The sequence below is a fragment of the Lissotriton helveticus genome, chromosome 3_2 (genome assembly GCF_964261635.1).
Source record: "Lissotriton helveticus chromosome 3_2, aLisHel1.1, whole genome shotgun sequence".
NCBI classification, from domain to species: domain Eukaryota; kingdom Metazoa; phylum Chordata; class Amphibia; order Caudata; family Salamandridae; genus Lissotriton; species Lissotriton helveticus.
Window position 1 is genome coordinate 400,658,582 of NC_136062.1, and position 26,856 is coordinate 400,685,437.

The following is a 26,856-nucleotide window of genomic DNA, read 5'->3' on the forward strand; positions in this document are numbered from 1 at the left end:
AGCACCCTCACGGAGAAAGAACGGACAACAGTCTCGGGTAGCAAAATTGGTATCTTCTTTATTTATTTTTTCTTCATAAAGTGCAGCAGTAGTGCCCTAGACCGGACGCGTTTCGGCGACCCTGTCGCCTTGTTCACCGGAAATAACGAGTGTTTGCCATTGCACACCACACCAGTTTAAAAAATGGCAATTCACCAATCAAAGCACTTAAGTCTGTACCATGTGACCGTATTGTATGTTTTAGTAAACATAGCAGACAGACTGATTTCAAAACATAATGTTTTCGACCTCTCGGCTTGTAACCAAAGGCCACCCATTCTTACTGTTCAAATACAGTTTTATATATGCCCACGTTACATTTCTCATAGAGAAACCATCCGATTCCGACATTTGTATACTGTAACGATATTAAAACAATATACATTTTATCTGTACAAATACTTCATAAACATAGTCATAGTCATAGACATCGTGGCTTCTCTGAGCTATATATACTAAACAACAATCCATCTGAATGATTAAAAAGATTATATATAAATTGTCACTGGTTAAAACATCCGAAAAAGTGCTAAAGTGTCAAAAAGTGCAAAGTGTAAAGTGCATATCTATTAAGTGCAAAAATACAATAGATTCCCCAGCCGAGGAATCTAATACAGGAAAGAACTAGCAGCAATATAGGACAGCATAACCATCAAAGCTTGTATACTCTTAATTACATAATTCAACATACTAAAGTGGCTAATGCTTGTTCGCTACCTGACATCACAATTGATCCATATGACCAAAATATATGACCTTTATACCGAAAAAAAATATATATATATATATACACAGTAAAACTATATATCAATATACAGTACAACATATCAAGGTTGCTGATAAGTGCCTGGTTAGATCCGATAATAGCATAACCCTATAATAAGAGTCACGATAACATCAAAATCTCTCCACGCCCTACCACCAGCAGATAATCCTAATTTCCTGATGCTGTCAAAGGGTACTTGTATAAAATTCATTTCATGTATATACATCCATATTTCAAATAATGCAAAGCATTCAAAACAAATCATATCATAGATTTCATAGTGAGTCTCAGAGATAATGGTACAAATCTTCACAAATATTGAGACCATTTGGGCTCTTGGTGTCTAACTCCAATATATATTTGGACTCCAACCTCCTAAGGGACTTGTCCCTGTCTCCGCCCCTTTTATTCACCGGCACACTGTCAATTACAAAGTAAGACAAGACATTTAAATTACCCCCATGTGCTGACTTCACATGTCTTGCCACTGGATATGAATGATCAGAATTGACAGTCGCTCTGAGGTGTTGGAGAATCCGAGCCTGAACTGGTAACTTCGTGCTGCCTACATACCGGAGTATATATATATATCAGTATAAATATATTTCACGATCTATTGCACAAATGTCAACCCTTGGACTTCATCTTTTTGGGGTCAATCTAGGCTATATTCCTGTATAAATACACAAAGATTTTATCACATGTGAAGCCTTACCTTCATAAGATTATAAGGACTTCATAAATCATCCAGAGTCCTTAAACTACTTAATTGTTATACTAGTGCAAATAACAAAACAGCAGCTAATTCACTGTGAAAAACTGTGTGATATTGTGCAAATAAGCTTAAAAAGTGCAAACCGTACGGTGGATAATATGTATAAATATTGTTAACAATAATAAACTTATGTTTGGATAAAATTGTCAAAAGCATATAAATAACATTTAAAAATTCATATCGGTAAAAATAGTGCAAAAAGAGGTAATCAATATATTATTTACATTCGACATACTTAGAGAGTTATAGAAGTTATTTTAGACAGGAAATAACTTTCTTGTGTGCTTAATATTAGGGAACCTATATATTAAGACAGTTTCACGAATACATTTGAACCCAATATCCTATACAGCATCAGAAAAGGGGGGTGCCACAATTGCATTACTATATCAGGGAATGGATTGATCTAGATTATAAAAATGGGGAACCTAGGACTTAAAGGAAATTGTGCATATCTGCAGTATTGTTCAACCCATTCGGCCATTTGCTGTCGAACTCCAAGATCATCTTAGTTTCCAGTTGTCTCAGCTGGCGCTTACGATTTCCACCCCTACTCAATTTAGGTACTGACGCCACTACAAAATATTTTAAACAGGCAACGTAATTATTGTGACTTCTTTTAAAGTGACGTGCCACTGGGTAAGTGGGCCAGAAACCGGTCCTCGGTAGCTTGTTTCCGGTCCAGGGAAGACATGGCTTGGCAGTTCGGGCTGGACTGTTCCCATGAGGCACAGGGTCAGACTGATTTGTATATAGCCATGTCTGAACTGGGGTGGCAGAGTGGACTAAAGAACGGTGATGGATTAAACCCAGATCTTTTGACTGGGTGTGAGTGTTTGATTGATTCAGATGCTCCGTCCATCACCACCCCCTTTTGTACCGCTTTTGGCCGCCATAAGTTTGGCAGGGTATGCTCAGACGTGAGTCCCTTGCTCACTTTGCCACTGGATTCAAGCAAGCCGGGCTGAAGACGGCTGGAATGCTAGAAACCGGTCCTCGGAAGCTTGTTTCCGGTCCAGGGAAGACATGGCTTGGCAGTTCGGGCTGGACTGTTCCCATGAGGCACAGGGTCAGACTGATTTGCATATAGCCAGGGCCGGACTGGGAACTGAAAGCAGCCCTGGCAAATTTTGCAAGACCAACCCCCGTCCAGCGTGTAGCAGACCAGCCCCCGTCCACTTTGTAGCGAGTGCGCGCAGCGCGCGAGCCCGACGACCACTAGGGGGGTTTGGGGGGGGTTCTCCCCCCAAGAAAATTTTGAAAAACGACAGACCAAAATGGTGAATTTTACAGCATATTTTTCATTACATATTTAAATTGTATCAACTTTCAAAGCACAGTAAACAGTAGATGATGACCTTAAAGAACATCAGGTTACCCACCCAGTCATATGTATTCCTAGGCATTCTTTCAGAGAGCACCAAAAATAGACACAAGTTTGCGAGCATGTTCTGTACATTGGTCATCGAACGTCACGTCCGGTACATGCTGTGTTTCAACAAGTAACTCCTGTTGTGCACGAATCCTGGACGTTTTTTCTCAGGCAGGAAAATGTAACATGCATTTGGTTAAAACCCTATGGTAGGGTGACCAACTGGCATTGGTGCAAATTCAGGACGGTGAGTGTAAAAATTCAGGACAAAGGGTCAAAATTCAGGACACAAATTCAGGACAGCAGGCCAAAATTCAGGACAAAACTTCAGGACAATAGGTACGTTTTACAGACACATCAGAGGTCGCGCAATAGTATATAAGTAAGCCCAGCCATTTCCAAACATATTCAACCATTTGCAAACCTATCCATCATGTATCCTTCCATCTATCATTTCACTCATCCATCCCTTCATCCATCCCCTCATCCATCCTTTCACTCATCCTCCATTATCCATCCATCCACCCTTTCACCCTATCCATCTGTACACTTATCCATCCACTCTTCATCCCATCCATCCATTCACTCATCCATTCAGCCATTTACCCTTTCACCAATCCAGCCATCCTTTCACTTACTAATCCTTCCACCCATCCACTATTTTAGTCATCCACCCATCCTCCCTTTCTCTCTCCATCGACCCTTTCACTTAGCCATCCTTCCTTCCATCCATCCATCCACCCATCCATCTATCTACTCATCCACTCATGAATCCATCCATTGACCCTATCACTCATCCATCTATCATTTCACTCCTTCACACATCTATTCAACCTTTTGTCCATCTACCCTCCCTTTCACTCACTCATCCATCCTTACATCCACCCTTTCACTCATACGTCCATTCATTCACCCTTGCACTTATCAATTCAGCAATCCATCCATCATTTCACTCATCCACCTACCCTCCCATCATCCACCCAACCATCCACCCACCCAACCATCCACCCACCCACTCATCCATCCTTTCACCCACCCACCATCCAATCCACTGATCCATCCTTTCACCCACCCACTATCCACCCACCCACTCATCCATCCATCCTTTCACCCACCCACTCATCATCCATCCATCCACCAACTCTCCATCCATCCATCCTTTCACCCACCCATCATCCATCCATCCATCCATCTGTCCTTCCCCTCATCATCCATCCTTCCCCTCATCATCCATCCTTTTCCCTCATCATCCATCCATCCTTTTCCCTCATCATCCATCCATCCTTCTACCCACCCACTCATCATCATCCATCCTCCATCCCCTCATCATCCATTCTTCCCCTCATCATCCATCCATCCTTTCACTCACCCATCCATCCATCCATCCTTCCCCTCTATCCATCCCCTCACCCATCCATCCATCCCCTCACCCATCCATCCATCCCCTCACCCATCCATCCTTCCTTCCCCTCACCCATCCATCCTTCCTTCCCCTCACCCATCCATCCTTCCTTCCCCTCATCCATCCTTCCCCTCATCCATCCATCCTTCCCCTCATCCATCCATCCTTCCCCTCATCATCCATTCTTCCCCTCATCATCCATCCATCCATCCTTTCACCCACCCATCCCTCCTTCCTTCCCCTCTATCCATCCCCTCATCCATCCATCCATCCCCTCACCCATCCATCCTTCCTTCCCCTCACCCATCCATCCTTCCTTCCCCTCACCCATCCATCCATCCTTCCCCTCACCCATCCATCCATCCTTCCCCTCATCCATCCATCCTTCCCCTCATCCATCCATCCTTCCCCTCATCATCCATCCTTCCCCTCATCCATCCATCCATCCTTCCTCTCATCCATCCTTCCTTTCATCCATCATTCCCCTCACCCATCCATCCATCCCATCCATTTATTCTTCCCCCTCATCCATCCATCCATCCATCCTTCTCCTCATCCACCCTTCCCCTCCATCCATCCATCCATCCATCCTTCTCCTCATCCATCCATCCTTCCCCTCCATCCATCCATCCTTCTCCTCATCCATCATCCTTCCCCTCATCCAGCTTTCCCCTCATCCATCATCCAGCTACCCTTCCACCCATACATCCAGCTATTTACCATTTTCTCTCCATCCTTTCCCTCACTCATCAATCCATCCATCCTCTCTCATTATCCATTTATTCAATCTTTCATTCATCCATTCACCCTTTCACTAATACATCCAGCCATTCACCCAACCCTTCACTTACTTACTCGCCCACCTTTCCATATTAATTTTGAGCTGAGCCCTTTTGAGAAGAGGCCCATCAAGAACGTCACCCTTGCTGCAGGGGGCGTTCCAGGACTGGGACAGAAGCCACCCAGGGCGGAGACAGGATCCACCACAGGGGGGGACAAGAGCCATCACAGGTGGGGGTGGACTGGAGCCACAACATGGGGGGGACTGGAGCCATCACAGGCGGGGGAGGGGGTGGGGGGGTGGACTGGAGCCACCACATGGGGGGACAGGAGCCATCACTGAGGGGAGGGCAGGAGCCATCACAGGAGGGGGAACAGGATCCACCAGGGTGGGCACAGGGGTGGGCATGCAGTATTCTAGTATCATCTTGGGCTCCTCGCCCCCTCCTGCACAAGACAACGAGAAGACAGGCTCTCTGTCCAAAATGCCATCCCCCACTGTGATGTACAGTACTTACAGGAGATACTCTAAGAGAACTGATTGAACTTGATTGTCCTCCATACTTTGTTAATCAGTGTGGGTGCGATTGTGCCATTTCTTTATTTTATTACATTATAGACTGCATGTTTGAAGAACCGAGGTTTGCTTACAATTTAGTGACAGTAATTACGCTCAGAACCACGTGCTGCCTCGGTGTAATCAGGAGTGTAATCTGGCCGAGTCTCGGATGTTTGGGGCCCTGGGTAGAAATGGAATGTGTGAGCCCCCCTCTAAATAGCAGAGACATGACACATTTAGGGTTGTTTGCATGTGAATAGATGTCGCTGCTCCTGAAGTTGCAGCCCCTCCCTCTCAGTCACCTTGGAAGCACCTCTTAACAGCCAGTCATCGAGGGCTGGAGGTGTGAGGGTTGCCACCCCTCCCTCTCAGTCACCTTTGAAGCACCTCTTAACAGCCGGTCATCGAGGGCTGGAGGTGTGAGGGTTGCCACCCCGCTGTGCAATGTTGGCTGCAGTCTGATAAATTAGTTGTTTAACTATTATTTCTTATGCTGTGAAGCTAGCAGCTAACGTAAACTCTCTCTTTACTCAAATGATTGTTATTTCTGATATTTATGATTCCCTCTTCTTCACTGCTTTATTTTGTCCGCGAGCAAGTGTCACTCATAGTCGTTGAAATGTCACACATAATTTCAGTGAAATTATCAAAATCCTGGTCACACTCACACATACTAATCTGAAACCTTGGCAGCTATGAGTCAGTCACGTCCACACTGCCACCAGGGCCTGGTGGTCACGTGACGTAGCGCTGGAGAAGCAAACAGCGCAGCGCTGCCTGCTTCTTTACTTTCAAGTTTCTCGGGGGGGCCAGGGCCGGGCAGAAATTAAAACTGACTGACTCACTCACCTCGGCACCGGCGGCCTGCTGTCCAGTGTCTGCTGACTGCTGTTGGTGGTGGGGTCGGTCAGTGTCGGGTCACGGACGGTGGCACAGGCACTGTGGCAGAGGGGGGTCGGGCTAGGCCTAGGCGGCGGCGCTAGTAGCCAGTCCACTGCCAGAAGCCAGCCATTAGAATAAAATTAATTTATGGGCCTGGGCCTGGGCCTGGCGGGACTCTCCAACTCCGTGCGCGACTGCAGACTCATCTCGTCAGTCACGCGCAGGCCTGCCAATGCGCATGCGGGAAGGAGGAGAATTACACCAGCCGCACCTAGAGAGGCGCGCCGCGGCCCGCGCGCAGACGCGGCAGAGGAGGGGGCAGGCATAATTCTGCGCGCTCCATTTGTTTATTGTTAGGTAACGGCCCGGTTTGCATGCACATACTGAGGCTTGCAGTTGCAGTGCTTGCTTGGGGGGGGGGGGTAGTGACAGTGTTCGTGCACGATGCAGACGGTGACCTGCATGCATAGAGTGAGTCAGACACAGGATGATGTGCGAGTGCGGCCGTGAACAAAGTGAGTGTCGTGACGCACGCTGCCGGGGGCAAAATCGGCCCCCAGACACAAAACCGGCCCCCAAAACCCTCAGGCCGACCGGGGGATTGCCCGGTGCCCGGACTCACCAGTCCGGGCCAGCATATAGCCATGTCTGAACTGGGGTGGCAGAGTGGGCTAAAGAACGGTGATGGATTAAACCCAGATCATTTGACTGGGTGTGAGTGTTTGATTGATTCAGATGCTCCGTCCATCACCACCCCCTTTTGTACCACTGGGTAAGTGGGGTCACTGTGCAGAATAGCACTCAGATGCTGCAAAATACTGACATGCACCTATAGCTTTGTGCTACCGATGTAGTTTAAGCCAGAGGTGCACGTCAAGACATATACAGCAAATTCCGTTTTGCAGTTGTAGCTACCAGAAATAGCCACATCTTGCATACTGAACAGGGTTTGATAATGAGTGATGTTGGCCCCAAATTTGCAGGTTCTACAACTGGTGCATTTACGGAATCCCTGTGCAGGTTGAAGCCACATAGTGTTTTGTCTAATCTCTGAGCTACTCTTATCTAGCACTACACCCATGTTTTTCGCTCTCCTGAATATAATAGTGGGAGTACTAGGTAGCCTGGGGTTGAGTACTGCATCTGTTAACAGTATGGGCCAATTCTTCTTTACAATGGCCCTGATCTTTCTTTCCTCACTACTGTATGTTGTTATCAGTCTAGGACTTTCGTTTGGTGCTATCACCTCCCCTGTGGCCAAATCTATTTCTGTACCTGATTCACTAGATTCCTTGGATTTGAAAAGGCTTTCTCTAGATCTTAATTTTGCATTTTCAACAGCCTGTTGTAGTATTTTGTCAGTGTACCTACGTGCTTTCAATCTTATGATCATGTCAGTAAGCTCCTCAAGAAGCCTGGGTTGGACGCAGAGGTTTTGGCCAACTACAGGCCGATTTCCCTCCTCCCGGCACTGGCTAAAATCACGGAGAAACATGTCCATGGCGTTCTTTCTAGCTTTCTAGAATCGAATGACCTGCTGCACCCCTCACAATCCGGTTTCCGCCCTAATTTAAGTACGGAGACGGCACTCCTGGAGGTGTCAGAGGTCATTAGGGAGACACTGGATTCAGGAGGTAAGGCCATGCTTGTCATGCTTGATCTGTCGGCGGCCTTTGACACCGTCCCCCATGAGGCGCTCCTCGCCAGACTCTATGACATCTGTCTGAGAGGGACGGTGTTATATTGGTTTACATCTTTCCTTGAGGGCTGCCGACAAACGGTCTGGGCCTCCCCGAGCTCCGCTAAGATGCCGCCTTTGGGAGTCGGAGTTCCGCAGGGCTCTGTGTTGAGCCCGACTCTTTTTAACATCTTTATGACCCCTCTGGCGGCACTGGTGGAGTCCTTTGGGGCCCAGATCGTGTCCTACGCTGATGACACTCAACTGCTCTTCACGTGTAGGAAAGATCAGGCTTTTGATGGAGAGAGCATTCGGAGCTGTTTGGGGATGGTCTTCAACTGGTTTCAGCAGAACGGCCTCAAAGCTAATTCCAACAAATCGGAGGTACTGTTCTTTGGTTGTTCCTTGGACCCTGACTGGCTGGCCTGGTGGCCAATGGATATGTGTACCCCTGCTCAGGCATCCCAGGTGGCAAAAAATCTGGGAGTTAAGATTGATAATAATCTGACGCTGAAATCACATATTCTTGGTTTGACGGGCACTTGTTTTGGCATTCTTAAGATGCTCCGGAAGTTCCTGCCTTTGCTCACAGAAGAGCATGGAAAGATCACTGTGCAAGCCTTAATTGGCTCCAGATTGGACTATGCCAACGTCCTCTATCTAGGTCTTCCGGATTATCTTGTGCAGCGGCTGCAGGTTGTGCAGAACTCTGCGGCTCGCGCCATCTTCGGCCTCCATAGGCGAGCGAGAGCATCCGGGTTGGTGCAGTCGCTTCACTGGCTGCCCATCCGGAAGCGAATTATGTTTAAGGCGTTGACCCTGGCTCACAAAGCGCTTTTTGGCTCTGGAGCAAGGTACCTACAGCGCAGGCTCGTCTTTTATCGCCCGGTTCGATCTCTGCGGTCGGAATCTCTGTTTTTGGCCGTGGTCCCCCGAGTGAGGAAGGCCCGTACCGGGGGTCGCTCCTTTAGTTTGAGGGCCCCTCAGTTGTGGAACACCTTGCCTCTGGCCTTGCGGCGCACAACTAATCTGCTCCTGTTCAGGAAGAGCCTCAAGACCTGGCTTTTTAACCTTTAGGATGTCTTTCTTTCCCTTGTCTGTCTCTGTTCTATGGTGTTATGTTTTTTACACTGAGCTGCCTAAATAAAGCGCCGGGACACTCTTATTGAGTAGCCGTGCGCTATAGAAATATAATCTAACATAACATAACATAACCTAACAAGGCATTGTTCAAAATCCATGGTAGAACTACAGATGCGTTTTAATCTTAAAATCTCACCATAGGGAATGCTAGCTATTAAGTGCTTGGGATGCAAACTAGCGGCATGAAGCGTGGCATTCCCAGCAGTGGGTTTTCTGTACAAAGTTGTTTAGATCTTTTAATTTTTGATCTACACTTTCACATCTAAAAACTCTACACTTGTTTTAATAATGTGAGATGTGAAGTGAAGATTGATACAGTATCTTAATACGGGTTCCTCGTCATCATTCCCCCTCCAGCCTTCTTGTAATTCATCTCTTTGTTTACTAAGATCTTGGTTCCGTTGTTTGTGTCCTGGACTCCTTAAGCAGTAAGACCTAGTCTGAGCTGTTGTCATCACTGCTGGTGGAGCCCTTGAGAACCCCCTAGTCATTTCCAGGGGTGATCTTTGGTGAATGCGTCGCCAATAGATCAGTTTTATCACCTCACGCTGGACTGATCAATTGCTGTAGAAAAGCGTCTGATGCATCCAGCTGCCCTGGGAGCTTTCAAGACATGGAATCTGAAGAAAGAATCCCCTGTGTGCTAACTGCAAGAGTTTTAGGTCCAGGGACAAAATGGGAAATCGGGTTACATTTTGCCATTATTTTCTCATCTGTTACATTTTTTTACTGCTGAGAAGATAGATTGCTTAGTGGGTATATTCCTCACCCACCCATTTTTCTCATCTTATTACTAACCTCTTCCTTAAGATGTCGAGGTTTTTCTTGTGATACTCTGGCAGAGTGTTTGTTGACTATATAATGCTTTTCTTTGCGGCTCTCACTGTATGCAAATTTGTATTTTACACTATCCTGGAATAATCTAGGACGTTATTTCGGGAGTACTGTTCCCTGTTTGGGCACACATTGAAGCACAGCCAGCTTCTTGGCTCGATGAAAGCTTGGTAACTGATCCATGTGGTCTGGTAACCCCTATGCTCGTCTCATCTCCTGCTGCATCTAGGAGCACCCAGTTTACAAGCAGGAAGGTATGGCGCTTGGCTAGCAATTGGTGTTTTTGCCAGGTGTCATTGACCAGCGTACATTGTTTCAAATGGACACCAGGATGGGATAGGGCCCACCATCAAAGGGTCATTGATGGTAGAGGTGTGGCCACAGGTAGAAGTCCTGGCGATGGCATAGGAAGAGAGCTGATGATTGACTGACAAGGAGTCGCTTCTGTGTCCTCTCCATCTCCCCAGTTCTCTTTCTTTCTCCTGGTAGTAAATCTAGTGTAATAACCGAAAGCATAACCATTGCCTCTCGAGCATGTTGGGTGTACCGTGGTCAGCTGTGTGGGTAAACTACATTTGCTGCGAGTGAGTGATGATAACTTTGCACGACATTGTAGTCCCTTGCGTTCAGTATTCTCAGTCAATAGGTTTAATAACGGCAAAGTCAAAACTATATTGTTTTACTCTACATTAACTTGTCTATCCTCTGATGTAGTAACCAGTGAACATTCCCTTCTTGTGCAACACTCTGATGCCCCATGTGGCCTGGTTTGAACTATTTAAAATTCTGTAAATAAATAAATTGGACTGAACACCACAATTATTCACCCTGCCATTTCATGCACAGCCCGACTGTGTGATGGGGTGTTGTAAGGCCCATACAGTCAAATTGGCCTGTTGGCTTTTCGCAATGGGCCTCCTTCTGTAATTGTGAGTGCCTTGAAGGTGTCGTCTGTGTCGTGCTCTGTTTCTGAGAAGCTTGCAAGATTTGCAGACATCTTTGACATCCATTCTTCAGTGTATAAATGGTACTGATTGCCTCCACCACGCGCCCTCCTCACCAGCTGTTCCTTTCTGTCCTCTTTGCAGCAAATGCCTGAGGTGAATGCGGCTTGGGATGGAGAGGCCCCCCGGCAGCTGCACTCCGTTGACATCTCTGTTGCTGTGGCAACGGAGCGAGGCATCATCACACCTATCATCCGAGATGCCGCCGCCAAAGGGGTGCAGGACATCGCTGCTTCCGCAAAGGTAGGTCTAAGAAGGGGGCGCGGTTGTCTCTTGAAGCAAAGGGTTCGCACTGGTACTGGGCGTTAGGGTTATTCAGTGGCAGCTCTGAAGGCCAGACTGGCCAGCTACGAAGCAGCTTGTGTAAGTTGATGTGTATAGATGCCAGGGCAGCTGCCAGCTATGTAGAGTGGTGGGGCGGGCAAATGGGTGGTGGCTGAATAGGTGGGCAAAACGACATCACCTTAATAATTCCCGCACTACATTATCTTTTTAAAGTTAAAATCTTAAAAACGGTAACGTAATGCATGTCGGCGATTTAGGGCATACATGCACACATGGCCGGACTGGCCGTAGGGGGCACAAGGTGTTTTCCCAGTTTTGCAGCAGTGCTGTAGTACCGGCCCCCTGTAACAAAAGCGGCAGCAGAGCTTTACACTAGCACTCCCCACCACTGGGGCTATGCAAGCTGAACTTCCAGGGCGTGTTAGTGTTCCTAGTCTTGTCCTTTGTACACACGTAGAATACCTAAAAAAAGCAAACAAAAGTCACGTACTTTTTACTTTGCTGCCGGTCCTTGCTCCGATCCCGGTGTTTTTCTCTCCTCCAGCGTGGGCCCAGCACTCCCCTAACCAATCCGAATGCTGCTCTCATGCTTTTAACCAGCATGAGAGAAGCGCCAGAGTTGGATGGAGCAGGCCCCGCAGAGCTCCAAAGGGCACTGGAGGTCTGTACTTGCTCTCAACCCAGCTTTCCATGACAGCGGGGTTGAGAGGTTTAAAGTGAAAATGTCTGGGTGGCAGTTGCAAGAAGGCTTGCCAAAGAGACATGCGCACTTTAAATTTAAAGTGCCCGGCCCATCACTTCTCTTTGAGGCTCAGGTACGCGAGTTAGTGAAAAATAAAATAGTAATAATGTTTATTACCACTGTGTTTTTCATCTGAGGCATTTTAATTAGTGGGCCACGCCCCTCTGCCTTAACGCAGGAGCTGCACCTGATAGATGCCTGAAGGACCTAGTGATGGTCACACAAGATCTTCCCTAACCAGTTAACTGGTTTGGAGCAGATCATCCACTTTCTTCCCTTGATGCTATTAGGTTTTTCCCTGCAGTGTAGGTAACGCAAGAACATCCCTCGGAGGCAACATAGGAACATCCCTCGGAGGCAACAGAGGAGCATCCCTCGGAAGCAACAGAGGAGCATCCCTCGGAAGCAACAGAGGAGCATCCCTCGGAGGCAACAGAGGAGCATCCCTCGGCGCCAACAGAGGAGCATCCCTCGGCGTCAACAGAGGAGCATCCCTCGGAGTCAACAGAGGAGCATCCCTCGGAGGCAACAGAGGAACATCCCTGGGAGGCAACAGAGGAACATACCTCAGAGGAAACAGAGGAGCATCTCTCGGAGGCAGCGGAGGCAACAGAGGAGAATCCCTGGGAGGCAGCAGAGGAGCATCCCTGGGAGGCAACAGGGGAGCATCCCTGGGAGGCAACAGGGGAGCATCCCTGGGAGTCAACAGAGGAACATCCCTGGGAGTCAACAGAGGAGCATCCCTGGGAGGCAACAGGGGAGCATCCCTGGGAGGCAACAGGGGAGCATCCCTGGGAGGCAACAGGGGAGCATCCCTGGGAGGCAACAGGGGAGCATCCCTGGGAGGCAACAGGGGAGCATCCCTGGGAGGCAACAGGGGAGCATCCCTGGGAGGCAACAGGGGAGCATCCCTGGGAGGCAACAGGGGAGCATCCCTCGGAGGCAACAGGGGAGCATCCCTGGGAGGCAACCGGAGAGCATCCTTGGGAGGCAACAGTGGAGCTTCCCTCGGAGCCAACAGAGGAGCCTCCCACGGAGCCAACAGAGGAGCCTCCCACGGAGCCAACAGAGGAGCCTCCCACGGAGCCAACAGAGGAGCCTCCCACGGAGCCAACCGAGGAGCCTCCCTCGGAGCCAACAGAAGAGCCTCCCTGTGAGCCAACAGAGGAGCCTCCCTGGGAGGCAGCAGAGGAGCATCCCTGGGAGGCAGCAGAGGAGCATCCCTGGGAGGCAAAAGAGGGTTATCCCTGGGAGGCAAAAGAGGAGCATCCCTGGGAGGCAAAAGAGGCGCATCCCTGGGAGGCAGCAGAGCAGCAGAGGAGCATCCCTGGGAGGCAGCAGAGGAGCATCCCTGGGAGGCAAAAGAGGCAACAGAGGAGCATCCCTATTCTGTCCCTTGAATCGCACAATTGCTGGTCAATAACTTTAAGCTGGTTGGAGGTCTCCCGGTTCCAAGGTCAGAGCTGAAGCATCAGCCCCCTCTCGTCTTTCTTTCTTTCTCTGCTTCGCTCTTGACAGCATCCAGCCCCTTTCCAGCCTCCCTCCTCTATGCCAACCTCCTGTCCATCGTCTGTGGAATTCTTTGACTTGCTTTGTCCATACTCTTCCCCTGCAGTCCTGCACCCTTTGCTCACTGTTAACCTCCCCAGCCCCCGCTTCTCTCCTTTCAGTCTTTAACTTCACCAACTTCCAAACTCTAAAATAACTTCCTTGGTGCATTGTGCTGTGCTTTCATGTCTATTCCGACCTCGCTCCAGCCTGTCTCTGGCTGGCTCCCTTTGTACCTCTCAGCCCCTTTACCTTCACACGTCTTCGTGTTCCGCTTCTCCCCTCATGGCTGAGCCTTTCATCTTCTCAACCCCGCTCAGTCTCGAGGTTCGTGTCTCTTCTGCCCCTTTCATCTTCTGTCTCAAACTGAAATCCGGTCTCTTTTCTGTATTTCATAACACCCTGTTCCTTTTCTCATCTGCGCAGCCTGTGATTCTGCAGGAACGTCTGCTCAGCTTGACACTACTTTTGCTCTGACAGTAGGGCCGTACAGCTTACACAAACCGTCTGCTCATCCCTGCTGGGAAACAAGCTACCAAGCACTGGAAACTCTCTGAAACCACCCCATTCACTCCAGGCCTTCTTTACTGCCACAGTCACATAAAAGTCGCTTTTATTTTATTTAAGATGTTACTTTATCTGCTGCTACACAACGGGCCCTTGGTATATTCAGTACTTTAGTTCCTTCATTATGGTTATTGCTCCTTAGTGCTTCGAGACAATACAAACGGAAGACGGCGCTGTACGAATCTCTGTTAACAGGTGGTCTTTAAACATGACGAACAATAAACGCCGTCCACAAAGTGTGCCAAGCAAAGCAGGCAGCTCTCCTTTTTAGGCTTTCCTTTTTGGGGCTACGGTCTGGCCCGATGATCTGTTTTATTTTTAAAACATGGTGTCTAGTAGGCTGTTTTAGGATATTTTCGCATATATTTGATAAACATGTTGTAAATAGATGCCTGGAGCCGGGTATCATTTAGGTTGCTTTATTCAAGATAGTCAAGTCTTCAAGATGTTAATATAAAGATGTAGCGAAGACCCACCAGGAGTGACCAGCTTGTCACTCAGCCTGCCTGGTTCCCAACTGCCAGTTGTCACCAGGCTAAGCCCCAAACACTCCATGATGTCACCAAAGGTTCTAGTGGTGACATCATGTGATTGACCATGAAATCCCACAGGCAGAAAAGAGACAGGCTAAATACAACACATCTCCTTTCTTTAGGGAAATCAACAGGATGAAAATAGAATAGATAAAATTAGCTTGAGTGTACACATCCATATAAAAGTACATAGTACATTCTAAAAGATAGGTTATTAAGATTAGTGTACACATGGATTTAAAAGTACATAACACCCATTCCAAAGATAGAGTTACTAACACATCCCAAACAGTTACTAACACATCCCAAACACAACTCGTCCCAAACACAACTAGTCCCAAGTCCCATCCCCTTTCCTTGGGAAACACAAATACAAATTGATTATGTGACAAAAATGGAGCCCACTTTGCTCCGTAACGGAGTACTTCTCTCTCCGTGAACCGCACCTTGGAGTAGCCACTGCTCCGCCCCCAATTTACTAATGGGGTACTCATCGGGGTATAACTCTCCCCGTGAACCACACCTTGGAGTAACCATTGCTCCGCCCCCAATTTTCTAATGGGGTACTCACCGGGTTACAACTCTCCCCGTCAAGCACGCCTTGGAGTAACCATTGCTCCGCCCCCAATTCTCTAAAGGGGTACTCACCACCCTTAAATCTTAAAAAATAAAAACTCTACACCGCAACGGGGTACAACCCTCCCCGTGAATTCACACCTTGGAGTAGCCATTGCTCCGCCCCCAACTTTCTAATGGGGTACTCACCACCCTTAAATTAAAAAAAAACACTTAACTAGGACACATATAGTCCCAAGCACCTCACCCTGTGAACTTACCCCTAAAGCATACTGCACGGGGCAACCACCTGCCACATGAAACTCTTCACCCTCACACTAATCACCACCAACTTATCCCTTACCACGCACTCAACCAGGCAAACCACGAGACAAACATCAAAATGACCAGCATAACAATGTTAGAGAAAGTCTCGTGCTCCGGTGAGCGATCTCTCACCCAAGATTACCAAATAAGTAGGAATCGCTGTCCTCACCATACCAATAGCAGTATCATCCCAGGGAAAAGTGTCTTTCATCAGTAAACTCCTATGTAGTAAACTCCTTTGTAGTGCCTGTTGGACCCGGCCTCGCGGCGTGGTCCTACCCCTCCCGCATGGCGGGCCCCGGACGACATCGGCCCTCCATCCAGCCCGGGTCGGCCTCGGGCACACCTCTGCACGCCCTCCAAACCACCAGATCCGCCACCCGGCGGCCCACAACCACTGACACGGCACCCTCGGGCCGCCCCAGCATTACCGGTCCGGTGCCCACCCCGGACCCTCATTCCAGGCCCGACGCCATCTTGAGCCCATCACGTCACAGACACGTGGTCCCGGCCCAGCCGCGGCCACGGCCCCAGCGAGCCCGCCATCGAGGCACCAAGAACCCTCCGGGTGGTAGAGTGGCCACTCCACCAGAGACAAGGAGAGGGGAGTTTCGATGGCTCCCCAACCATCCCCGGATGCCTGGTTTCGATCGGCCTCTGGCCTCCCTGGGCTCTGGCTCCACCCCCCTGCTGGGTGTCTGGACACCATCATCCCGGCCCCTCTGACCCCCAGGCGAGAGGGTCCGGACATCAAAGGACTCCAGACCTATATCTGGGCCAGCCCCGGAGTAGGACGGATGTTGTATCCCGGAGTCGAGAAGCCCTGCTGACGCTGTCGCGGCTGACCCTGAGACGAACTCCCCTTGCTGTTCTACCTGGTACCTGCTGGCGCTGCCGCGGTCCATCTTTGCTGTAACCATCTTGGAGCCTGCTGGCGCTGCCGCGGTCCACACTCGCTGAACCATCTTGGAACCTGCTGGCGCTGCCGCGGTCCATCTTTGCTGTAACCATCTCGGAGCCTGCTGGCGCTGCCGCGGTCCACACTCGCTGAACCATCTTGGAACCTGCTGGCGCTGCCGCGGTCCATCTTTGCCGTAACCATCTTGGAGCCTGCTGGCGCTGCCGCGGTCCACACTCGCTGAGCCATCTTGGAACCTGCTGGCGCTGCCGCGGTCCACACTCGCTGAACCATCTTGGAACCTGCTGGCGCTGCCGCGGTCCACACTCGCTGAACCATCTTGGAGCCTGCTGGCGCTGCCGCGGCCCAACCTCCCGGAGCTCCCCAGCTCGAGGATTGAGAGCTGTGCGTAGAGTCTCCTTGCAACCGACCATCTATAAGACTGTCCCGCTACCTTGCCCCTGGTCACGAGACTTTCCAGATCTCGGGATCTGCTGTATATATTGTAACGATACTTATTGCCAGATAAAGATTGAAAACTCTATCTACGTGTGGTGTACATTTGTAGGGGTGTGGTTACTCTGCTGTACGATTCTAGGAGAGGGCCATCCCGTCGGAGGCCTCTCGACATCGCTCGGTCCCTTCTCTGAAGGAGGGGTAGACCTAGGGGTGGTCAGTCAGACGCCTTCTGCCTCCCCCGGGTTCGCCTTTCTAACAGTGCCCATTCGATATTTAAGTTCAACCTCCAATCTCAAAGACGGCTTTTAAAAGAGTTACTGTCCGCCAGTTCCTTTTGCTGCAACTACGATCATGTCCCAAAAGCCTTGTACTTCACCCGAGGGACGACTTCCATACTGACGATCCTGCTTCCAAGTATTAATCCGATGCGATGCAAAGTGAGATGATGGCACGCATACCACGTCATACCGGGTGGCTCTGGGCACGCCTCTGCTGCCAAGCATGCAAGCGCAGCACAATGAGAAGTCACAACATCACGAAGCCTCTCACGTTCCTCGCGCACCTCTTATTTCAAATGTGAAGATGACAGTTAACATTAGTGGCGCACATGGCATATGAAATTATGTTGGTTAAATGACGCAGAAAGTATGGTATATAACTTGTTCTCCACATGAGCTTAGCCTCTGAATCGCAGAAGCGAGAAGGTAGGCTCCACGCGTTCCTCACGCACTTCTCATTTAGAAAACAAAGTGACAGTTATGAATTTCTCGCGCACTGCAGATTGCGCAGTTACATTCATGTTGTTTTCCATAATGGCGAAGTATGAACCGTCACTTTCTGTTTTCAATTGCCCTCTTGCTACCCTTAACGCTCGCATGGACTTATTTATTTTCCAAACAGAGTGCCTTAAAATGAAACGTATATGCAAAAACATGCTCGTTTTCCACCACGCTGAAACAGGCAACATTCACCTTCAATTAGCAGTTCGGGCAGTTCAGAATATTTCTTCCTCACATAGCTTTCACTTTGAAAGTCGAGTTATAAATTAAATTCCAATAGTTGCTCAGCTCGCTTTACCGTGACAGGCACACAGTAGGCTTTAATCCTTAAAAAGCTTCTAATAAACCGTTCCTTGCACTTACAAAACGAACGCCGTTTGATCACAAAAGCAGTGCAATTCCCCAACTTGTCACAATATTAAACCAATGCAGATCAACACCCTGGGTTAGCAGGCCGTCCTGATTACATAGGACACTGGTGGGACTTCCCAGGGTGCTTCTTTTCTCTTTTGTTCATTTCTTCAGTTACAATGATAATCTTCTTCTTTTCAAAAATATCCAGACTCTTCACTTCTTTACTCCTATTCTTTACACGCTGTAAGCTGCTTCTTGGTTGTCCAAGCATCGCCAAAAATGTTGTAAATAGATGCCTGGAGCCGGGTATCATTTAGGTTGCTTTATTCAAGATAGTCAAGTCTTCAAGATGTTAATATAAAGATGTAGCGAAGACCCACCAGGAGTGACCAGCTTGTCACTCAGCCTGCCTGGTTCCAACTGCCAGTTGTCACCAGGCTAAGCCCCAAACACTCCATGATGTCACCAAAGGTTCTAGTGGTGACATCATGTGAATGACCATGAAATCCCACAGGCAGAAAAGAGACAGGCTAAATACAACAAAACAGCATTAGATTCTGAAGAGGAATTCATAAATATGTTAATACTTTCATGGCTCATCTTTTACAGGAACATATATATTTTTTTAAATGTCAGTGACACAAGGCAAATACAAGTTCACCGTGTCATCTTTGCACTATGAAAATACAAATGCACATTTATTATGTCTCAGTAAGTTTGCGTATGTGTGCAGTGATCTACAGGTCACAGTTTAAATCCCAGCAAGTTGAAGTCCGCCTTTGGAATGCGACAAATTAAGGACCATTGTCTTGGATACTAGGCAGACATTTTATGTCAAGTGTTTAGAAACTGCAAAGTGTTGAGTGCACGCTGTATGAAAACAAGTAATGTTATGTACACCCTGTCTTCTCCTACAATGGAATCCGTGAAAATATGTGTGACACTTTTACATTGCCCCTATGTGAGTTAATATGTTTTTCTGGGGGATACCGTAAACTCAGTTTATTTTAGGTGCTCCAAACTATGACTGATAAGTGAACTGGTAAAAAAAAGGCAGAAGATTGTTTGCCCAAGATCACAATATTTATGCAAATGGTCAAGTCATGGTTTCAGCCATAGTTTTCACATTCCGAAGTTTCTAATTTCAACATGTAAAATATTATGTCCTCCAAGTGACCCTCCCAAGTGCCAGCAGTGCGACTCTTCCGTGCTTATTGCTCAACTTGTGGATATTTTTAAAAAGGCTACAGATAGCTAACCTTGTTCTAATGTGCTTCCGTTTCGTATTGTAGTTCTGTAAAACATAGAATTCCAACATAGGGACGTTTCAAAATGTGTAATGGATATTCCGGAGGCAACTATTAAGCATAATGGTGTAACGGAGTAGTGTAAATGTCCGCCAGGATCTTCAGATGTTGATTCTTTTTGTGCTTTGCTCGTTCGGATGTAATCTTCAATTTGCAAAATAGTTTTCCATGAATATTCTGCTGCTCTATGAGAATTAATCAATGTGTCTATACTCAGTTTTAAGGAAATGTGAAAAAAGTTCAGAAGAATAACTGCTGTGAGTCGTAGTTTGATTCATCAAATGAATGCTGAGAGTTTTGCTGTGACCACGCCCTAACAACAACCTGTCCTGCTCTGCCATTGGTTGCACACATGTGAGGTCACGGAGCGGGAGGAACCTGAGTGTGTTTTGATGTGCAGTGAAAAGACAGAGGGTGAAACCTGGCTGGTTGGGGTTTCTTGTCTGCCCCCTCATCCTCTTCCTGTCCCGACTGTTCCTGTCCGCAGGGGCCTAGTGGTCACCGGCAGTGCCTGGCTGACTCAGAGGGATGTGAACAGAACCAGACGTTCATTGTGGCTGTAGTGGTTGGCACTGCTTGAACCACAGGTTGGGCAGCATTACTGTGGATGGGGGACCGTTTGCCTGCCAGGCATCCATCCATCCACCCACCCATCCCTCCCTCTCTCCCTCCCTCCCTCCCTCCCTCCTTCCCTCCCTCATGGTGACTCAGACAAGTGTGTGGGCGGACCCAGTGTGAGCCTGTAACAGCCCACTGAACTACAATAACGGGTGAGCTACCTGAAGGAGGTGTCTTCCTCAACGTCTGGCACTCGCTGTGCCATCTCCTCTCTCTACTGGCCAGCCCTTCAGAGTGTGAGGCCAACAACTCAAATCCGTTCTCTCGCTGTCCCAGCACAGCTGTGAGAAGCCGCTCCACTGGCGGAATTCCCTTGAGACTGCCCTGCTGGAGAAGTATTGTTCCTTGGTACCTTATTTCTAGCATTGTATTTATACCCAGACACCATGCTAAAACCTTCAAAAGAGTGTGTGTGGGCTCTGTTTAATGCAGGCCTTTCTTACACTTTTTCAAAGAAGCTCTCTCCTTGGTGTTCTCACAGTAAAACTTACCAATATAGCTTTCACTTGGCATCCACTGTTCCCAAGAGGCCAATTAAACCTGGAAGCTGTGCCAGGAGTCTTTGTGGGTTTATCCTTTAAATGTCGTTATCCCTTACGCCGTGGCACATCTAATGAGAAGTTCATGCAGTGTAGGCTCTACGAAGAGAAATGCATTTATTGAGTTATTCCAGGGCTCCATCTGAAACCCCTCAGAAATCTATTACAAGAGATTTGTATTGGGCCTTTGAGAAAAGTAGTACTATTGCTCTTACTTTCCTAGATCAGTTACAGCATCCACAGTCCACTCCAAAAGAATAATGCTGACGGAAACGTATCCACCTCGCTCTGCCCTTGTCAATAAGCCTTTCTGAGACCAGGGTCTCACTTTTGAGCTAGTGAACCTACCACCCTAGTGCAAAATATTAGCAAACATGTGACACTAAATATAGTCCTTTTCCTGCAGTTCTTCTGCTGATGGCTTTCCCAGGGGCCTATCGACCCTGGGACATTGCCGTCAGGTTGGAATAATATAAGTTGTTTATATTGGGTAAGGGAGTGATCAGAACTCAGTAAAGACATCTTCTTGCACGAGCCTCTAGAGGCAGGGCACTTAAATAGTACTTGAATAATTTGTAGTTCACATGTCCCCTGTAGTGTTCCTGGGCGCTAGAATTCCACAGTTTATACTCAACATGGTTGGTATAAGGCCAGTGGTGCACGCTCATCCTCTTCCTCTTGTCCTCATTTGGATGGTATCTCGATCTGCGCGTTTCTTTCCTGGTGGAAGTCATTGAAGACTTTTGCCCATCAGGAGGAGTCTTGTCGCCATTTCCTGAAGGAATACGTGCCTTTCTGCCGGCTAAGAAGTGGGCTTTGCCAAGTTCGTGTTTTTTAAGTGAATGTAAGGCTTGTTACCCCTCTTCCAAAAGCGGTTGATGTATATCAATACCTACTTACAGCTCTCTCTAGCAACTTTTTCTCAGAGCACTTAGTTGTCCTGGGTGCCTCAATCAGACTTTTGGTTGAACTCAAGATCAGTCTTTCTGGTACCCACGCTCTCCGAGTGTATGTCGTCTGGATCCATGAAGACAGCGCTTTATTCCTTACATCTGTGTACATCACCAGGTTGATCTGATGATACCTGCTCCACCTTTTTTGTGCAGACAATCTCTTTTTACATGTTTTCTTGTTGTAGAACATGACATGCAACAATGACACAGTTGGGATGGCAAACGGCACCGAGTGAGAGATGGAGCGCACTGTGTCAACCAAATACTTGGAATAATACACACTTAAACCATCAGTAATACTGAGCAAGGCTGCTTACTGGATACCAGAAATCCTTATTGGATGGGCTATTAGAACTTTCATGAGGGCTTAGAAGTTATTTTGTTTGAAGTACATCTCATACTCCGCAATGCCTACTGGAGTGCATCTGGCCAATTTAAAGAAGTAGATGTACACACTTTGCCATTTTGTTTTTCAAGACGGTATTTGGTCTTTCAATGACACTTAGTAGTTGTAGGTGGTAACTACAGTGAAATGTTTGATGATTGTCCAGTGCATCTGACTCAATTGTGACGTGCATTCCTCATCTAGGGATTCACTCCCTGAGCAACAGTTTTGTAATTGTCAGTGCATCACTTTTTCTTGTCTAATGTGCCTCAACCAACTTTAAAAATATGCACACAACTAGGATATACCGTAGATTATTCAATAATGGTATTCCTAAAAAATCAACCTGCAGTCTAGTAAGACGACTCATGACTGCATTAGCTCTCTCTCTAACATTATTTTGCTCACACACTGTGTACCTCTGACAATGTCTCTCTGCATTAGTCCTAATGTGATGATTGTACCATCACCAATTAAATGTATTAATCATTCCATCTCTTCCCACATGTGTAGGACCAAGAAATTAATCTAACCATTGTGGTAAAGGTGAATTTGGCAAGACATATCTTTCATAATTTCTTTACCAGAAACCATCCTGACTTTGTTTACACCCTGCTCTTTCCCATTCCCCATTTTTTCCTTCATCTGACATTATATCTTTTACTTCCCTCAATTCCTCCAATGTTGGTGGTGGCACATATATACGAACAAGTGTTGGGTGATTATCAACCCTTTTTAGCAGTGCAGTTCCCAATGCTCCATAGTAGCGTGCAGCTGGGTAATTATTTCTCTTTGTGACATCAACACTTCCACGTGCTGAACATTTCAAGTTTCTTGAAATCGTGCTAATCTTTCCTGCAAAAAGAACACTTGATGGACAGAATGCAGAACAATGTCATACATTCACCCTAGTACAGAGATCTGGGCCTAAATCCATCGTTTTTTTGCTCACCATGCCATTCCAGTTTGGACCCAGCCATATACAAATCAGTCTTGATCCTGCGCCCAATGGGAACAGTCCAGCCCGAACTACCACGCCAGGTCCTCCTGCGCCATTACTTCATTTTTTTGATCTAATGGAAAAAAGATACTGACTATCCTCTTTAGGCGGATTGGAAAAGAATACTGAATATAAATCAATTACTGTGAACCACTGTACATCTGCTACAGGTTCAAACAATATCACGGTTTGATTATAGACTATTAGACAGCATGGGTTCACTGTTTGATGAATTTCACTTAAATAGTATGCTATTCTTCAGTTTCCGTTGGCTTTATGCATCACTGTTATAGGAGTGTTATATGAGTTCCTTAAAGCTTCCCTTAGAATACCCTGTTGCATGATTTACTCAGTCACTGGGGTAACTCCTTCATCTTCACACGAAAGCCTGTACTGTGGTATGTGAGGATAGGTTACTCTTTGTTTTAATGTAACATGCACTGGCCTAGCACTACTAATTAACCCAATGTTTATACTGGTAACATCCAAGGCCTCCCTATTCACAGTCTGTTTTAAATTCAGCGAGATCTCCTCTTCTGTGAGAACTGGAAAAACGTTGTCTTTCTCTTCCTTTCATTTCAATTTGCACTCAGCATTTGTGTACAGTAATTTAATTAAATCATTCAATTTGCAAAGTCAAGCTCTATCCAGCAGGTTTACAGGACTTGTTTGACTAACCGTAAACTCATACTAATCAGTAACTGAACTTATATTCATGGAACGGAAGCTGAAAGTTTAGGTATCACTTGTTTACTTGCAATTCCTACAGCTTGTACTTATTTTCCTGAGAGGGGTAGGGTAGGACCTTCCCCTGGTCTAACTATGAAACAGATATCGCCAGTGTCATCTTGGAAGGCCACAGCATAACTGTTCACTGTACCTTTCACATATGATCCACTCCTCTCATTGTCATAAAGTGCACCAAGTATGCAGTCCTCCTCCCCCGTCAGGCACAGTCATTGTATCTGACTAGGTCCTAGGGTCCTTGTGGCACTCACGAGTGCAGGTGCACATTGTGGAAATGAATCGCTGATTGCCTTGCAAACTGTTATTCCAAATCCACTTGCACCTGTAAATTCTGTGGGAATGTACTGCACCAGTATATAACTGCAACTGTAAGGTTAGTGCTGAAAGCATAGCTCTATACAGTTGCCTGGTGTTCTGCATGTGTCTATTGGGCTGGGCTTGGTGACACTATCATCACTCCATTCTGTGACATAATAGTCATCACAGGTATCTGCTTCTCATTCACAGGTTGCGGCACCTGTGTATTTATTCTACAATTTCTCTTCCAGTGTCCTCTTTTATCACATCTATGGCGCATTCCAGGGCTCATCATCCCATTGTTATCATTATAATTGTGGCCTCTACCTCAACCTTGACCCCTACCTCCACCTTTTGAATTGTAGGGTCATGTGCTTGACCACCATAAGATGGGGTAATGGCACATGCCCTCCTTGATGAAATAAGTCAGTCTGTGCTACAATCAACTTCTCCCATGACAACTCATGTTTAGACTCAAAATAATCATTACAGTATTTTGCATACACCAACATCTCAACAGTTGACTTTGCTTACCTGCACATCACACTTTGTTGACGCTGGGGCCTTCGGTCTGGTTTCAAGCCCACCAAAAAGGCAGACACAAAACCTGATGCACCTTCTTTAGTGAGATCTTCCTTCCACTATATTGTCTTCTGTATACCTGCATCAATCTCTCATTCCTTACAATTTAAGGTTGTTTTCATTATCTTTGACCAGTTCACCTGTTTCATAAGAACCTTCGTTTTCAACTAATTTATAACTTCATTATATTGCTTTATACTGTCAGTAGAAGGCTTATAATCCAGTGCCATCTTTTCAAGTTCCTTCTCTTGCCATTTTACCACTGTATTGCATCTAAGCCACAAATCCCTTTGTGTCGAAACGGCATCGAAATCTGTCCAAAAAACTGTTGACACACTCACAATCCTGTGAACTTCTGAATAACATTTCTCTGGTCCTGCTTTCAGCTATGGAACATCTTTTGTAAAAGCCCATACATTTTGTGTGCTCCAAGGTACATCAATATAAGTTGGTCCACATGATGCAGGACTAAGAACTTTTCTGAAAGGAAATTTCTTTCAACAGCACCACATGATAAATCCTTTGCTCTATTACTACCATCACCTTCCAAGACCTTCGGCTTTATTATCTTCCCAATTTACAATTTTCTCCAGATGTTTTTCAAAACAGTGCCTCTGCACAATGATTGTTTGCTTTCGAAATCAGCTTTCGAAATTTCCATGACATAATATCGAATAATTCTCCTTTTATCTAAATGTTTATTCCTTTCTTTAGCTAGTTTCTTCAATATCCCAAATCCACGATTCACTTGCTTTCCTTCTTCTAAAATCAAAAATATCACCTCATCAGATGTACATTTTGGAAGCGTATTACTTAAATCGCATTAACCCATGAAAGGTTCCATATTTAACGTACATGCTGAACCTCTACCTTTATTAGACCACGCTACATACTCCAGTGACTCCACAACCACAGATAAAACAAAAATGTTCCCTGCCCCCTGTGTTCCATCCCCTTTATAAGGCAAAGGCCTTGAATTCGGTAATATAGCTTTCACTTCATCATTAGATTATTTCTGCTCTGCACCCTCGGGTTTTTCCGTCAGCTGGTTCTTAGTGTCCCAGCCAGCCACACAATGGAAATGTGTCAGTTTATTACTCTTCTGTACTCCATGCCTGTCTCATCTGCCTCATTGTAGTATCCATCCAATCCTGAATAGCTTTAACATACCCGTTCATGCGTCTGTAATTTGCTTTTTCATTTACTACAGTGTACCCTTCATTTAACGCTTCAAACTTCAGGCCTAAACAGAGGTTTCATATCAAACGTACAATATCTCTTAAAAACTATTTTTGCAAATCAGATGTGACATTGCGTCAGTCTCTGTGACTTGTTCCATTGCTTCAACCACAAACGTGTGCATTCCAAGCGTAATAATTTCAAGGGTTGGGCTTCCTAGCGGCGAAGATGGTTTTATCTCCTCAAGAAACTTCTCACATTTATCAGTTTTTTTTTTTACACTACAAATGCAAAAGAATACAAAAATAATGTGTTTCATAATACAATGTCCACTTAAAAAATTATATACATCTGTGTCTTTGATCACCGGAAAACTGGAAGGAAATACAAACTCACCACAAGTACAATATCACTTGGAGGCACTGCACAGTCACTCTAAATTTTAGGCCTTGAGCAGCGACAACCTACTCAGGACCACAAATAGTTGATCATTTTTGTGCAAATAAACTACCACTATTCTGGTGTAATTGGTAATCGAGCACACCTGTACCATTAAAGAAATCATAACATGAACTTTTTTTTTTTTTTTAAAGTTCAAAAACCTTTATTAGTAGTCGCACAATGAACACTGCTTTGAGCCATCGACCCGGAGGTCGGCAGCAACTAGATCCATATTCATTCAGTTCGTTATTACACAGCCATATTGCCGACAACACAACCTGTCCGGCGGCGCTTTAGTAATACAAGACCTGCTTAGCAATGATTTGTGCGATACACTTACATTGAAAAATGGATATTGAACCTCTACAGTTTGTAACATTATCTACAATCCCACCCCCCCTAACTAGCCTACCTCGTTCCCTACCTGGTTACCAAGACACATGATGACTTATTCAATATGATCAAGTCACAGCCAGTGTGATTCATATCCTGCTCCATACAACCTATACGTGTATTACATATTTATT

The 26,856-nt window shown here is 46.6% G+C and overlaps 1 protein-coding gene across 2 annotated transcripts in view; it reads left to right on the forward strand.

Moving 5' to 3' along the window:
• PDHX (pyruvate dehydrogenase complex component X) overlaps positions 1-26,856 on the forward strand; it is a 752,141-nt gene that overhangs the window by 680,766 nt on the left and 44,519 nt on the right. For both annotated transcript variants that reach the window (XM_078684319.1, XM_078684320.1), the window contains exon 10: positions 11,319-11,477. In XM_078684319.1, the coding sequence (XP_078540445.1) occupies positions 11,319-11,477 (159 nt within the window). The remainder of the gene's footprint in view (positions 1-11,318; positions 11,478-26,856) is intronic.